We start from the raw sequence: 11,848 nt of genomic DNA, 5'->3' as shown, positions 1-11,848 counted from the left end.
ATTTTCTGGATTTTTGTTTTAGATTCCGTCTCTCACAGTTGAAGTGTACCTATGATAAAAATTACAGACCTCTACATGCTTTGTAAGTAGGAAAACCTGCAAAATCAGCAGTGTATCAAATACTTGTTCTCCCCACTGTATATCGTGCACTACAAATGCTGACCCAGTACGTCCTTGGATCTTTTGAACCATCTGTGTAAATGGCCACAAAATCTGTAAAATCTATTTTTCAGGATGAGACACCCCATGTCCCTGTAGGTTGACCCAATAATTAATTGCCAGCTGCTGTTTCCTAATCTGCAATGGCATATCCCCCATCTCCACCTGTAGTGCAGCCACTGGGGACATCCGAAACACCCCACTATATATTCGGAGTCCTTGTCCCTGTATGACATTTAGCCTTTCCAATGATGTCCGGGCTGCCGAACCATACGCTATAATGCCATAATCTATTACAGATCAGATCAATGCAACATACATGGTCCTCATTGAGGAACGCCCAGCCCCCCACTCCTTCCTCGTCAGACAGGATCAATGCAACATACATGGTCCTCATTGAGGAACGCCCAGCCCCCCACTCCTTCCTCGTCAGACAGGATCAATGCAACATACATGGTCCTCAATGAGGAACGCCCAGCCCCCCACTCCTTCCCCGTCAGACAGCGCATCACATTTAGCACCTTCTTACACTTTCCCACCCCTCTCTCAATGTGTTCTGCCCAGGTTAGTCTAGTGTCAAAGTATACCCCAAGGAACCTGAAGGCCACAACCTCTCCAAGTTTCTCCCATATAACCTCAAGCATACCTCTTCTCCCACCTTCCTCCTGGTAAAGAACACTGTCTGAGTTTTCTCTACAGAGAACCTGAATCCCCACCGCTCTACCTCATCAATTGCTTCCTGTACCTTCCTGACTATGTATGGCACATTTCTTCCATAAGGGCCCATCATCTGCAAATAACAACCTCCCAATATCGGTATGTAACCTGAAAGTAAACATCATTGATCATGATTGAGAACAACAGAGGACTAATAACGCTCCCCTGTGGTATGCCATTATCCACCAGGTAGCTGCTTGACAGAGACTTCCCCACCCTCACCTGGATAGACCTTCCAAACAGGAAATATTTTATCCAGTTGTATGTTCTTCCTCCTACCCCGATAATATCAAGCTTGATTAACAATCCCTCCTTCCACATCATACACCTTCTCCACATCAAAAAAGACAGCTACAACAGTCTCATTCTTCACCTGAGCGTCCTGACCTCTGCTTCTAAGTAGAGTAGTGGGTCCATAGTTCCCCTTCCCTTCCTGAACCCAATCTGATGTGGCGATACTAGCACCCTGCTCTCCAGGAAGTAAGTTAGCTTCTCCGTAATCACACGTTCGATAATCTTACATACATGTGATGTTAAAGCTATTGACCAATAGCTTGTTGGCCTCGTTGGGTCCTTCCTTGGCTTCCGGATTGGTACCACTACTGCCTCCTTCCAACTGCCTGGTAGTTTCCCCTCCTCCCACACTGTGTTTTACAACACTACCGACCCGTAGCACTCACGTCTGTAGCCATAAAGTGCTTTGAAAGGCTGGTCATGGCTTACATCAACACCATTATCCCAGAAACCCTAGACCCACTCCAATTTGCATACCGTACTAACAGATCCACAGATGGTGTAATCTCTACTGCACTCGACACTGCCCTTTCCCACCTGGAGAAAAGGAACACCTGTGTGTGAATGCTATTCATTGACTACAGCTCAGCGTTCAACACCATAGTGCTCTCAAAGCTCATCAATAAGCTAAGGACCCTGGGACTAAACACCTCCCTCTGCAACTGGATCCTGGACTTCCTGACGGGCCGCCCCCAGGTGGTGAGGGTAGGTAACAACACATCCGCCACGTTGATCCTCAACACAGGGGATCCCCAGGGGTGCGTGCTCAGTCCCCTCCTGTACTCCCTGTTCACTCATGACTGCACGGCCAGGCACGACTCCAACACCATCATTAAGTTTGCCGATGACACAACAGTGGTAGGCCTGATCACCGACAACGACGAGACAGCCTATAGGGAGGAGGTCAGAGACCTGGCCATGTGGTGCCAGGACAACAACCTCTCACTCAATGTGATCAAGACAAAGGAGATGATTGTGGACTACAGGAAAAAGAGGACCGAGCACGCCCCCATTCTCATCGTCGAGGCTGTAGTGGAGCAGGTTGAGAGCTTCAAGTTCCTTGGTGTCCACATCACTAACAAACTAACATGGTCCAAGCACACCAAGACAGTCGTGAAGAGGGCACGACAAAACCTATTCCCCTTCAGGACACTAAAAAGATTTGGCATGGGTCCTCAGATCCTCAAAAGGTTTTACAGCTGCTCCATCGAGAGCATCCTGACTGGTTGCATCACTGCCTGGTATGGCAACTGCTCGGCCTCCGACCGTAAGGCACTACAGAGGGTAGTGCGAACGACCCAGTACTGGGGCCAAGCTTCCTGCCATCCAGGACCTCTATACCAGGCGGTGTCAGAGGAAGGCCCTAAAAATTGTCAGACTCCAGCCACCCTAGTCATAGACTGTTCTCCCTTTTACCGCATGGCAAGCGGTACCAGAGCACCAAGTCTAGGTCCAAAAGGCTTCTAAACAGCTTCTACCTTCTAAGACTCCTGAACATCTAATCAAATGGCTTCCCAGACTATTTGCATTGCCCCTCTCCTCCTCTTTTACACCGCTGCTACTCTCTGTTGTTATCATCTATGCATAGTCACTTTAATAACTCTACCTACCTGTATATATTACCTCAACTAACCGGTGCCCCCGCACATTGACTCTGTACCGGTACCCCCCTGTAAATAGTCTTGCTATTGGTATTTTACTGCTGCTCTTTAATTACTTGTTACATTTATTTCTTATTCTTATTCATTTTTTTTTAAACTACATTGTTGGTTAGGGGCTCGTAAGTAAGCATTTCACTGTAAGGTCTACACCTATTGTATTCGGCGCATGTGACTAATAAAATTTGATTTGAAGTACTTTTGGGTGTCATGGAAAATGTATGGAGTAAAAAGTACATTATTTTCTTTAGGAATGTAGTGAAGTAAAAGTAAAAGTAGTCAAAAATATAAGTAGTAAGGTAAAGTACAGATACCCCCAAAAAACGACTTAAGTAAAGATACTTTCAAGTACTACTTAAGTACTTTGCACCATAGCTAGATACTAGAGGTCCAAGACAAACTCTTTCATTATGGCTACATCAATCCATCATTCAGGCACACCAGATCTTTCATTTCCATCAGATTTTCCATCACTTGGCCATTCCCCCCAAGTGATGGACCACATTACCTTACTTCTATCCTGGCCCTCCACCCTCTCCAGCACTTCTAGGTCCAATACCTGACACGGATTATAGTAGTTCACTACCACTATCACCCCTCCTCTCAACCTCACCTCCACCACTACATATTCCTGTTCAATACCTCTGCCTAGCACCCTGTAGGGAAGTCCTTGCTTTATGAAGATGCCCCCCCACCCTACATCTCAGTCCCTACGAAACGCTACATATCACTGTATGATAAACTCCACATTCGGTTTGAGCCATGTTTCCTGCACACATATCACATCAGGCTTAGCTTGCATATCTACAATGAACTGCTTGAACTGCTGCCCATTAGCCAACAGGCTTTGAGCATTCTATTGTAGTACTATCACCATAACTAAGATCCAGTAATATATGACTCCACCCTCGGCGGATTAAGGTCATCTTGAACTTCTTCCCATGTCAACCCTGTCATACTCAGATGTCTCCCAGCAGCTTTCACTATTAGCTGAATCCTCTCTGTTTTAGACTCTACTTTAGCAGTGCTATTGATAACTCTTGCTATGAACGTCACCAGCTTTCTCTTATCTATGTATACCATATCACCTCCCACCTGCCCCGTAATCTAGACGCTCCTACCCATCTCTCCCTTAAATCTGTATCTCCCTGGGCCTGGACCATCCTCATTGCATCAGCATTCTCTCCACTCTCACTTGTTGCACCTCTACTGCCTGCTTCATAGCCTCACACCCACTATATGCCACACTACAGGCACCTGCTTGTCCTTCACGTAGCCGTCAAAGTATTATGACTACAGACGGCATTCCCAAAAAGAATGGTCCATGCTACCCGGGATTCTTAGGAAGTCCCAAGGATCCCAGATAGTACTGAGATAAGAGGAATCGTGCCTAGCTGATTAACTATAGTCTACAGAGTTTTAGAACCACAGTTTTGTAATCTATTCTCTTTAAATGAACTCAGCGCTGAGAGACAAATCTCCCATATACACTACCGTTCAAAAGTTTGGGGTCACTTAGAAATGTCCTTGTTTTTTTTTAAAGCCAGCATCCCGGAGTCACCTCTTCACTGTTGACGTTAAAACTGGTGTTTTGCGGGTACTATTTAAGGAAGCTGCCAGTTGAGGACTTGTGAGGCATCTGTTTCTCAAACTAGACACTCTAATGTACTTGTCCTCTTGCTTAGTTGTGCACCGGGGTCTCCCACTCCTCTTTCTATTCTGGTTAGAGACAGTTTGTGCTGTTCTGTGAAGGGAGTAGTACACAGCATTGTACGAGATCTTCAGTTTCTTGGCAATTTCTTGCATGGAATAGCCTTCATTTCTCAGAACAAGAATAAACTGACGAGTTTCAGAAGAAAGTACTTTGTTTCTGGCCATTTTGAGCCTGTAATCGAACCCAAAAATGCTGATGCTCCAGATACTCAACGAGTCTAAAGAAGGCCAGTTATATTGCTTCTTTAATCAGTACAACAGTTTTCAGCTGTGCTAAAATAATTGCAAAAGGGTTTTCTCATGATCAATTAGCCTTTTAAATTGATAAACTTGGATTAGCTAACACAATGTGCCATTGGAACACACGAGGGATGCTTGCTGATAATGGGCCTCGGTACGCCTATGTTGATATTCCACAAAAAAATCTGCCGTTTCTAGCTACAATAGTCATTTACAACATTAACAATGTCTGCACTGTATTTCTGATCAATTTTATGTTATTTTAATGGGGGAAAAATTTGCTTTTCTTTCAAAAACAAGGACATTTCTAAGTGAAGCAATAAGACCTAAGGGGTGTGCTATATGGCCAACATACCACAGCTAAGAGCTGTTCTTATCCATGACGCAACGCAGAGTGCCTGGACACAGCCCTTAGCCGTGGTATATTGGCCATATATCACAAACCCCCGAGGTGCCTTATTGCTATTATAAACTGGTTACCAACATAATTAGAGCAGTAAAAATAAATATTTTGTCTTTCCAGTGGTATATGATCTGATATACCACAGCAGTCAGCCAATCAGTATTCAGGGCTCGATGCACCCAGTTTTTAAAATAGAATAGAGCATTTCCTTTGTAGTCCATTTGGTTAGAACCGAAATTACTTGAATTTCTGCCTATCCCCTTACATCCCCAGAAACACAAGTGTTGACAGGCACATGCTGGATAGAGAGCAATTTGGGGTTAAATGCCTTGATTAAGGGCACAACGGCAGTGGTTAGTACAGGATCATTCACTGTCCACCTCTAGGGCTATATCTGGTAACAGACCAAGTCAGTGGTACTGACAGACATTTTTTTCACAATTCATGACACACTTGCCCACAAATGAAGTGGTAGTCGTGTGTGTGTGTGTGTGTGTGTGTGTGTGTGTGTGTGTGTGTGTGTGTGTGTGTGTGTGTGTGTGTGTGTGTGTGTGTGTGTGTGTGTGTGTGTGTGTGTGTGTGTGTGTGGAGACCTTTGTGTCGCATGAGGCAGGCTTAGGCTACATGTCATGATGTCATTATCAAAAATGCCATACAGACATGTCACATTCTCTCATGTTTGATCAAAACAAAAAGTAAAAACATTGGCCCATTCACTGATAGGCCTAATTGAATAATGCACCACCTTATTCCTAATTCTTCTTTATAATATGGTGAATATCCTAACTGAAGAATAACCTATGATCCATCAACAAATGTAAGATCAGTTGCGTAGAATTAAAAGCTATAGCCTGGGAGGTCAAACCTGGACATACAGTGCATTCGGGATGTATTCAAACCCCTTCACTTTTTTCACATTTTGTTATGTTACAGCCTTATTCTAAAATGGATTAAATCGTTTTTTCCCCTTATCAATCTACACACAATACCCCATAATGACAAAGCAAAAACAGGTTTAGACATTTTTGCAAATATATTAAAAATAAAACTGAAATATCACATTTACATTAGTATTCAGACCCTTTACTCAGTACTTTGTTGAAGCAGCTTTGGCAGCGATAACAGCCTTGAGTCTTCTTGGGTATGACACTACAAGCTTGGCACACCTGTATTTGGAGAGTTTCTCTCTTTCTTCTCTGCAGATCCTCTCAAGCTCTGTCAGGTTGGATGGGGAGCGTTGCTGCACAGCTATTTTCAGGTCTCTCCAGAGATGTTCGATCGGGTTCAAGTCCGGGCTCTGGCTGGGCCACTCAAGGACATTCAGAGTTCAATCTTGGTTTCATCAGACCAGAGAATCTTGTTTCCCTTGGCAAACTCCAAACGGGCTATCATGTGCCTTTTACTAAGGAGTGGCTTCTTTCTAGCCACTTTACCATAAAGGCCTGATTAGTGGAGTGCTACAGAGATGGTTGTCCTTTTGGAAGGTTCTCCCATCTCCATAGTGGAACTCTGGAGAGCTGTCAGAATGACCATCGGGTTCTTGGTCTTGTCCCTAACCAAGGCCCAATTGCTCAGTTTGCTCAAAATGTATACAGCATTGAAGGTCCCCAAGAACACAGTGGCCTCCATCATTCTTAAATGGAAGAAGTTTGGAACCACCAAGACTCTTCCTAGAGCTTGGAAGAGTAACTCTGGAGCGTTGTCAGAGTGACCATCGGGTTATTGGTCACCTCCCTAACCAAGGAGCTTATCCCCCAAATACTCAGTTTGCTCAAAATGTCTTGGTGGTTCCAAATTTCTTCAATTTAAGAATGATGGAGGCCACTGTGTTCTTGGGGACCTTCAATGCTGCAGACATTTTTTGGTACCATTCCCCAGATCTGTGCCTCGACACAATCCTGTCTCGGAGCTCTACGGACATTTCCTTCCACCTCATGGCTTGGTTTTTGCTCCGACATACACTATCAACTGTGGGACTTTATATAGACAGGTGTGTGCCTTTCCAAATCATGTCCAATCAATTGAATTTACCACAGGTGGACTCCAATCAAGTTGAAGAAACATCTTAAGGATGATCAATGGAAACAGCATGCACCTGAGCTCAAGTTCGAGTCTCATAGCAAAGGGTCTGAATACTTATGTAAATCAGGTATATTTAAAAATATATATATATACATTTGCAAACATTTCTTAAAAACTGTTTTCATTTTGTCATTAGGGGGTATTGTGTATAGATTGATGAGGATTTTTTTTATTCAATCCATTTTAGAATAAGTCTGTAACATAACAAAATGTGGAAAAAGTCAAGTGGTCTGACTACTTTCTGAATGCACTGTTAACCTGAATGCATGGAAGTCGTTTCAGGTTGGAATCCTGAGCCTGCATTATTTTGGATTGTTAGTGAGCGGCAAGGTCAGGTAATGTTGCCTCTCAGTGTAATGCAAATGGGACCTTTTTCCCTAATAAAACAAATTTAAACATTTTGCCAAGATGTTCGCAGTTGACTCGTATTTGCAGAAGAATATTGTTTCATCGTAGCCTATTTGGCTACAAGGGTCAACAGGTAGAATCGTATTTCTCAATACTGTCCACAAGAGGGGGTAGCTGTCCTAAAGATTTAGGCTATAGCTTTCCTAGCCTACATGCATGACCTTGCATGCAAGCCTACACCCCTGAGGCTATAGAAGTGTTTTCCTACATTTACAACTCACCATTATGGTAAGATCCTTGGTCAAAGGCAAATAAATAAACCCCAATCTTCGTTTTATAAAGAAAAAAAATGAAATGGATGATGATGATTATTATTATCAAAATACTTCCCTTTACCATCACGGGAATCGTTTGGCCCATGTATGTCCATCTCTAAATAATGCAATATATGGAATTCATTTTTCTTAAACATGTCAGACACAATATGACATATACACAGTTTCATTTTATTGTCATTATTTTATTTTCATAACTTACATTATTTAGTATGTGCAACTGCTTAACAATGTAGCCTATACGTGTCATAGACGTAGTTTTTTTGCCAAACTTTCAGTGTTGGGGAGGCTAGTCAGAAAATATAGTTTACCAAGCTACCAATTACTTAAGTTAAGCTACACTAAAGCTACCCTTAAGATAAATATAGTTTACTTAACTGAAGTTACATCCAACCTACTTTGTGAAAAACGATCATATGTAAATCTGAAATGCATGTCATGCACTACAAATTGCAAGAAGTGGTCACAATGGGGTTAACAAAATGTGTACTTAAACCGATCTAGACTGAAACCGATCTGTTGGCAAAAAAAGGGAATGATTGCCTACTTCAACCATATTTTATTTTAGCAAAAAAGTAGTGTGTAGTTCCAGTAGTTAACTACACCGCTATATGGCACAAAAAAAAGTAATTAACTACTTAAAACACTACCTAGATTTGAATTTAGGTCAACTACCACCAAGCTTATGCAAAATGTAGTTAACTAGTTGAACTACATGAAATTCGCTATTCCCCAACACTGAAAACGTTGCATATACACAAATGTTGGCAAATCATGTAACTTTAGCAAGGGCATCATACAAAACGGGGTAGGCTACCACACTCATCACAACAAAAAATAATTTGTATATAGTCTTCAATTATTCTCTTAAATTATTTGTGTTACAATTTCAAATAAATATTGACATTTTACAGTAATCCTGAGATTTAAAGAAAACAACAGTATAATGACATTATAATGTAAAATTCAAGGAAAATATGTACTAATAGAATGGTCCTGTAAGTTGCTCTGGATACGAGTCTGCTAAATGACTAAAATGTAAATGTCCACAACATCTTCTAAACTCGCACGCTTATTTCCAGAATTGAGCAAATAAGCGTAAAGGCGCAACGGCTGGCGTTTTAKCTCCGTAACTTTTTAGTGAGTTTCGCCTGTGACGAGAGTGGCAGGGGATTTGGAGCCAGAGAGATCATGTAGTTTTCGGATGTGCTTTTTCAGGTCAAAGTTCCGGCAGAATCCCTTGCCGCAAGTCGGGCACGTGAATGGCTTCTTGTCATTGTGCGTGTGCATGTGGAACGTCAGGTTGTACACTTGGTGGAAGGCCTTGTTGCAGATGTTGCACTTGAACTGTTTCTCGCCACTATGCGTCAATTTGTGGTTCTTGTAGTTACCTTGAAAAGCAATGTAAAAAAGAAAGTGGATGTCAACAATATTGTAAAGAGTCAGTGCCACAGTTAGTTGTCAATTCCGTTTTAAGCCAAGTCATCCATTGTATATTTACTCTGAGTTGAAATGAGCAACATACATTTAGTTCTGAACGGAATCAATATATTTTCCTCAAAGCAGAATAAATCATATTATATCCAGATATTGCAAAGAAATAATCGCATAATAGAAATAATCACATAATCCAAAACACTTGAATAGACTAACATTCTTTCTCACCTTTTTGATGAAATCCTTTACCGCAGAACTCACAGATGAAGGGTTTGTAACCTGCATGGATTCGTGTGTGTGTGTTAAGAGTTGAACTCCGGTTGAACGCTTTTCCACACTGGTTGCATTTATGAGGCTTTTCCTGTGAAGGGCATATGAGGAAATTAATGTGATTTTAGAAACGTATTATTTGGGATCCAACTAAAACTGTACAGTAAAATTGGTAAATAGAATAACCTACGCTATATACTTTTCAATAAGATTGTGTATATAGGCCTACAAGTGAACGTTAAAAATACTATACAGTTCAACACCAGGCCACAATATGAATATAGCCTGAAATACAATCATGGCATTGATGCGTTGTTCTATAACATTTTAAAGATGTAGCCCTATTTTGTGCTTTTTCTATAGCTTAAACAAATAGCACATCGCGTGATTGTGAACGGCTTTGGGTATGATGATGATGATGATGATTTAATAGAATACCTGAGTATGAATAATTTTGTGGCGACAAAGGGTGCTTGCTTGTCGAAATCCCTTGCCGCATACTTTGCAGACGAATGGTCTCGCTCCRGTGTGCACGGGCATGTGGCGCGTTAAATTGTAGTGGGCATTGAATACCTGTGAATAGAAATATATATAATTATAAAATGAACAATGTTTTAAAAATCAAGCAGGCCCGTAAGGCAGAGACCACCACATGTACGAAATATATGTTCTTACCTTTCCGCAAACCTCGCAGGTGAATACTTTGGGTTTGCCGCTTGCGCAAGCACTGTTCAATTTGGAAGAGCCCTTGAATAGTTTGTCGGATAGAATCTGTGCGCTCTCTTTCATGTAGTGATGGAGTTGAGTTTGGGAAATGTCTTTAAATGCAACTCCGGATGGGTATCTGTCTGTGCAGTGAGACACTTTATTTTTCTCCGCGAGAAAAGCTCTCTGGCGCGCATGTTGCAGCGGAGTGTTGAGAAAGTAGGAGGCCATGGGGTGGATGTTTACGATGCTGGCCGGGGGTGGGCACGCACTCTCCCCGCAGTTCAGGTAGCACACGGCCCCCATGGCATGAAAAGACGACTGGTTCACCACCCGCGGTCGAAAGAGTTTGTATTGTCCCACCGACGGGCTCACATCTGGTTGTTCGTTCTTATAGTTCAAACCAATGCCCACCAACTCATTTGAATTATATGAGGAAGCCTCAAATTGACTCGTATCTAATCCATTAATATTTAGTTTATGACCCGGTTCGTATGCCAGTGGCACGAATGGTATCATGCAATGTAGTGATGATGAAGTCATGTTGAGCGCTTGCTTCGGGTCTGCTTCAGGCCTACCCACCGGAGTGTGATGGAATAGGTTGGGGAAAGGTATCGACTTTGGCTCGGGCGTCCTGGCCATAATCCGTTCGATCGAAAAAGCGAGAGGCTTGGTGGGGGTGATCATCTTTCCGCCTGCAGTAAAGTTTTCAGAAGCCGAGGGGGAGCCGAAAATTCCCGCTGAGTGGTAGAGCGCACTGTCCATGACTTTCAAAACGACACCTTTTGGAAAGCCAGGTTAGAGCTCCTTTTGTAGATACCTTTGATTCCTTCTCACTGCCCAGCTAGAAAGGACATCATTCTGGGTCGACGCAAGCCCCCTCACTGTTCCCGTTTACGTTGATTCTGGACAATCAGCACTTATGTCTTGCGGGACTGCTCAATATGTCGTGTTGAGTCAATTGCGCAGCCAAAACCTCACCAATCGTTACCATCTAAGAAGAAAAAGTAGATAATTGCTAAATTCTCTTCCATCAATTCTCCACTTGTGGCGCCTCTACTACTGCTATGGGTGCGTGTGTCACCCGCGTCGCGAATGAGGTGTTCTTTAGTGGCCAGTCTTGTTCAACTGTAAAGTGTTTGGCAAATCTGAGGTCCCCTTGTGGCTTCATGTGACATCATTTGAAATCGCACAAGACGACGGGCGCTGTGTGGGGTCAGAGGATGTCAGCATTTGACATATTTTTTCGCTCATCATATACAGTATGTGTGGTTACCTGTATGCTATTTTACGCATGCAACAATATAATAGGCATTGGTTTTACGAATGGGTGATTGCAATATTGGTCTATCCATATTATGCTAATCATATAGGCTATTCAAGGACATGTATTTAATAATAGATTAGACAGTAGTAGAATTATACTCTCTATAGGCCTACTATACATACATCCAAATAAAACATTTGGTGTCCAAACCTTTATAGCA

At 42.5% G+C, this 11,848-nt stretch overlaps 1 protein-coding gene across 1 annotated transcript; it reads right to left on the bottom strand.

The window, feature by feature from the left end:
* Window positions 1-8,104: 8,104 nt before the first annotated feature.
* On the bottom strand, window positions 8,105-11,519 carry LOC111971419 (fez family zinc finger protein 1-like). Its single transcript, XM_023998185.3, has 4 exons — window positions 10,332-11,519; window positions 10,095-10,229; window positions 9,615-9,747; window positions 8,105-9,340 (listed from the first exon to the last, which is right to left on the bottom strand). The coding sequence occupies exons 1-4, from the start codon at window positions 11,124-11,126 to the stop codon at window positions 9,087-9,089; spliced, it is 1,317 nt and encodes a 438-aa protein (XP_023853953.1). The 5' UTR covers window positions 11,127-11,519; the 3' UTR covers window positions 8,105-9,086.
* Window positions 11,520-11,848: the final 329 nt, after the last annotated feature.

This window comes from Salvelinus sp. IW2-2015, linkage group LG13 (assembly GCF_002910315.2).
Source record: "Salvelinus sp. IW2-2015 linkage group LG13, ASM291031v2, whole genome shotgun sequence".
Lineage (NCBI taxonomy): Eukaryota > Metazoa > Chordata > Actinopteri > Salmoniformes > Salmonidae > Salvelinus > Salvelinus sp. IW2-2015.
This window is presented reverse-complemented; position numbering and strand designations above follow the sequence as displayed.